This window comes from Rutidosis leptorrhynchoides, chromosome 9, assembly GCF_046630445.1.
Source record: "Rutidosis leptorrhynchoides isolate AG116_Rl617_1_P2 chromosome 9, CSIRO_AGI_Rlap_v1, whole genome shotgun sequence".
NCBI lineage: Eukaryota > Viridiplantae > Streptophyta > Magnoliopsida > Asterales > Asteraceae > Rutidosis > Rutidosis leptorrhynchoides.
Window position 1 is genome coordinate 50320444 of NC_092341.1, and position 4659 is coordinate 50325102.

At 33.7% G+C, this 4659-nt stretch overlaps 1 protein-coding gene across 1 annotated transcript; it reads left to right on the top strand.

The window, feature by feature from the left end:
• Positions 1-371: 371 nt before the first annotated feature.
• LOC139866921 (rac-like GTP-binding protein 3) lies at positions 372-3797 on the top strand. Its single transcript, XM_071855218.1, has 8 exons — positions 372-599; positions 2278-2365; positions 2477-2586; positions 2671-2734; positions 2855-2919; positions 2989-3054; positions 3140-3246; positions 3549-3797. The coding sequence occupies exons 1-8, from the start codon at positions 495-497 to the stop codon at positions 3586-3588; spliced, it is 645 nt and encodes a 214-aa protein (XP_071711319.1). The 5' UTR covers positions 372-494; the 3' UTR covers positions 3589-3797.
• Positions 3798-4659: the final 862 nt, after the last annotated feature.

Below are 4659 nucleotides of genomic sequence, written 5' to 3' on the forward strand. Positions count from 1 at the left end.
AAGAAAAGAATAACAAGTGTGAATTGATTGTCTCGCCCCCTCGGACGAAAAACTCAAGTTCCGCCACTGAGTACATACGATATATATGTCTAATCTACTCGCTAACAAAACCCACACAAAATATGCATCTAACATTAACTGGAAATGAATCCTTTCGAAGTCCACTCTAAAAAGATTAAGAAATTTTTTTGAACCATCATGTTATACGTATATATTTGGATGTCTATTTCTAACTGAAAGTAAAGTAGTGGTTAATGCAAAGGAGTGTGATCATGTGACCCTATTTAGTCTCTCACCTTTTGTATTTCTACTAAAATTTAAGATAAAAACACATACACACACACACAAACAAACCACCCTAAAGTATAACATAAATCCCTCCAACATTTCCACCTGTACATTAATTTCTTTATTAATTCTTCTCTCTTAGGATAAACATTTTTATATAAAATTACAAAAATATATCATTGTGTTCTTTGATTGATTCATGTTCAATGGCTGCAAGTGCTTCTAGGTTCATCAAATGTGTTACCGTTGGTGATGGGGCAGTTGGCAAAACATGTATGCTTATTTGCTATACAAGTAACAAATTTCCCACTGTAAGTATTATTAATACATCATACATCATTCTTTATATGATTTGCATCTGGGTTTTTTTAAATTTTGCAGCTTTTTTTCTGGGTTTATGTGTGTTAGCGTATATCTGTCTCTGTGACATGATTTCTTGCTTCTATTGCTTTGGTTTCATCTTTCTTGATTTTGGAGTCTTGTGAATTGGCCTTTCTTGTCATCTGGGTATCTTTCTTTTTTTATAAAGAATTAGAAAAAGGTAAATTTTTGACACTATTTACTTGCATATGTTTTCTATTATTAAATCAAGATTTGAACCAAGATTAATTGACTAAGCTATGGCTACTGAATCTTAACTGATTAATTAATTAGACATATATAGGTATTTTGGAGTTCAGACTGCTAGCTTACTTCACACACAATCCTATAAGTAGCTATAAATCTATAATAACCTCTGTGATGCTATCTTATTTAAAAATTTGAAAATTTTATTACTGTAACTAGAAAATGTAAACATTTTGGAATAAATCTTTGGTAACATTTCAAATCTAAAGAATCTTAAGGGGTTGTTTGTATTTGTGTTTTTTAAAGTGGTTATTTATCATGTTCAAATGTCAAATTTGATAAGTTCCGTCTTCCATCCGCCATTGCCCTCCGTCTTCAAAGACACCGATACTAGCACTCCGTCCATGGCCGCCGTTGGTTATCTCCGTCTCGCATCTCGCCGTTGCTACACATAATTGAAGACGGATGCTTGCTTATTTGATTTGTACATTATGCTTTTAATGTTGTACTTTTAAATAATTAATTAATTTAGTGGATGCGAGAAAGTGTGTGATGGGTACGTCATGGTTATTAGCAAAATGACTTGGGTAAATGGGAAGGAAGTATTGATGTGACGCTGATGTGGCTACGTCATGGTTGAGAGTGATCTAGTGGAGTTGCAAAGAGTGATTACACATAATCTAAAAATGCTTATACAGTATAAAACTAGTCAATGCATATTGAAATGAACTAACATCCTAGTCATCCCTACAGTTATTGCTATAGCTATAGTACAAAGTAACACCTTTTTACCTGTCATAACTATTATAGAGTGTAGTGTAGATTGTTGTCTTCATTAAATTCTGCCAACTGTAGTGTTGTTTTTGCTTTTTTCTCAAGAATGGTATAGTTAACAAACAGAATACTAATTACAATAGTCCAAAATCATAGTACTTGCTTCGTATACAATCAATATAGGTGCAAAAGGAAAGAAAAAATTTCAATTAGTAATCAATACCAAGCGTAGTGTTCTTTTTTTCTACTTTTTTTTTTTCCTTTCCTCTTTTTATTTTTCATTGTCTTGGATTGCTTGTATTTTCTTTTCTCGGATTCGTTTTCCAACGTATAATAACCGTGAGATGCTAATTAAGACATCTACCAAAGTATTCAATGGACGTGTCAAATAAATCGTAGGATTTATGAATCGGACTCTCAGGTCTGACTCAATATTGCAATACTATTAGATCATTTTGATCTATTTCAATTTAATATCCCATTTTTTTGCAAAAATAAAAATAAAAATAATCTGTAAGTATGTTTGCCTGTCTAGACTTAAAATATAAAGAACAAATGTTTGAAATGATGATAATATACTTGATTTGTTTACATAAGTACATTTGAGTATTTTTGAAGATTTAATCCTAATAATTTGATTATAATCAGGACTATGTACCAACTGTATTTGATAACTTCAGTGCAAATGTTGTAGTTGAAAGCACCACAGTTAATCTAGGCCTATGGGACACTGCTGGTAAGATTTTATCCACAATGACAAAATCGAATACATCCATTTTTAACATCGTCCACAAAAACAACACCTCACTACGTTTTTAATATCGGTAATGTTTTATCAACTGTTTAGGACAAGAAGACTACAACAGGTTGCGACCCTTGAGTTACCGAGGAGCTGACGTTTTTGTTCTAGCATTTTCATTGGTCAGTCGCGCCAGCTACGAAAACATCCTAAAAAAGGTACATCCTTTTTATATTTTTTTTCTTTTTAATATATTTTTCGTTGTGTTTTTAGTGATATCTAATAGTCAATCATTTGAGTAGTGGATCCCCGAGCTTCAGCATTTTGCTCCCGGAGTTCCTGTTGTGCTGGCCGGAACCAAACTTGGTATGTTGCTATCAAAACAAATGTAGAATACTTACTTTTGATCCGAACCATGTTGACCCGTGACCCAACCCGCCCGTTTTGCTACTTCTAACTTCATTGTATAATTTATTATTTCTTTAGATCTTCGTGACGACAAACGTTACTTAGCTGATCATCCAGGATTAGTACCCGTGACCACTGCACAGGTACATATTCTAGTATTTTAATCAGTGATTAGTATTCAGATTATGGATTTTGGTTGATAATGTAATTAGGGAGAGGAGTTACGTAAGCAAATGGGTGCCGCATATTACATTGAATGCAGCTCTAAGACTCAGCAGGTAAGAACGGTTCTGATAACTTACGTTATTCCAGATGTCATCGCCTCATTGGTTTGTTTTTTGTTTGTTTTTTTCTTGAAAACAGAATGTAAAGGCAGTTTTTGATGCTGCAATAAGGGTGGTTATCAAGCCACAACAAGCACCAAAGGAGACAAAGAAGAAGAAGAAAAAGCCACGCCAAGGATGTTTTGTGTGAGTTTCTATATTTCAGCCGTTCAAAAAAAAAAAAAAAAAATGTTTCGGATCATGAAATTGGGATCACAAAAATAGATTAACAGGTCGTCACATACACAATTTCGCATCAGTTGTGATATGATGGTTAGCTACACTTACATGTCCAACAATCTTCTGACATTTACAATTTATACCAAGAAGTACATCAAAATGCAAGACAATTTGTTTTCTTTTTTACACAAATTCATACAGATAATGACGAGATTTAAGGATCTTATTGTGGTTTTAGGTAAAGTTAACAAATTTTGATGAAATTTCAGGAACATGTTTTGCACAAAAAAACTTGCTTGCCTGGGATAAAACAGATTCAAGATTTATATATGCAATGAACTCTATTGTAACTTAACGTTCAAGCACGTTAGAGTCAGCTGCCACTGCTAGTAAATAGACAAGCAGAGAGTATATTTGTTCGGATATATTCCATTTCAAATTATATGTCTTAATGTTTTTAACTTTAATTATTTTGTAAAAAAATGCATACTGAATAGGTACTTGCAATTCAGTCTCTATATGTATTCTTGTTTCAAAACAAGTATAAGGTTAAATACATTCATATTGTTTGAGTTTGAGTTTAAGTTGCAACTTTTCATAAAACTGTGAAGTAACATGTTAACAGAGTACTGGACATAACTAGACCGAACCAGACCCAACTATGGCGGGACCACAAAGCCATAACCCAACCATGCAAAAAGACAAGAAGGAATGGAATTATGACAATATTACAAAGAATGGTCAATTATTAGTGACCACTACTATCAAGAGATAGCGTACCTACGAAACAGTCATCGACTCATTATAAGGCATTTATCATTCTGTTCATCTAAGCTGTCATCCTAGGATTTGGCTGGATCATCTATTGCTCTTTCAGTTAGTAACATGTTTGGTTCTGCGCATTGATTACCTGCAAGTAACCGAACATTTTATCATCAGTTTGTTTTGTGTGTTAAGGAGGTGATTCATGCATAACGAACTGTGTATAAGTGGCAAGATGGACGGGTGAGTTGGGTAAAACATAAAGTTCTTTTTTTTTTAGAAGGCAAATACAGATATCCAACACGATTTTTACACGAATATATACATAATGTCCAGGACTTGAACCCATGACCTTAAGGTCAGAGAGCACCTCAATACTGCTAGACCAATGACCCTTTGGTATAAAAGGTCTTGTCTATTAGGTTATGTTTGACGTCTAGAACAAATCAGATAATGTTACATACATGGTACAACTCCAGACCTTTTTTACAGATTGAAGCAGACGAGAAAGGATACTAGATAGCCGAGGAAGGATACTAAAAAGGAAGCTAAAAAGGAAGCTATTCCGAACATAGTGCGAGTTCTAGTGATGAGGAGGACACAAATGAAACCGGTCCA

Excerpts from the sequence above, each read along its gene's own strand:
- LOC139866921 (XM_071855218.1), top strand. The coding sequence starts at position 495 with ATGGCTGCAAGTGCTTCTAGGTTCATCAAATGTGTTACCGTTGGTGAT. Across the intron at positions 2,366-2,476 it reads AGGCCTATGGGACACTGCTG|GACAAGAAGACTACAACAGG; the intron begins GTAAGATTTTAT and ends TCAACTGTTTAG. Across the intron at positions 3,055-3,139 it reads GCAGCTCTAAGACTCAGCAG|AATGTAAAGGCAGTTTTTGA; the intron begins GTAAGAACGGTT and ends TCTTGAAAACAG.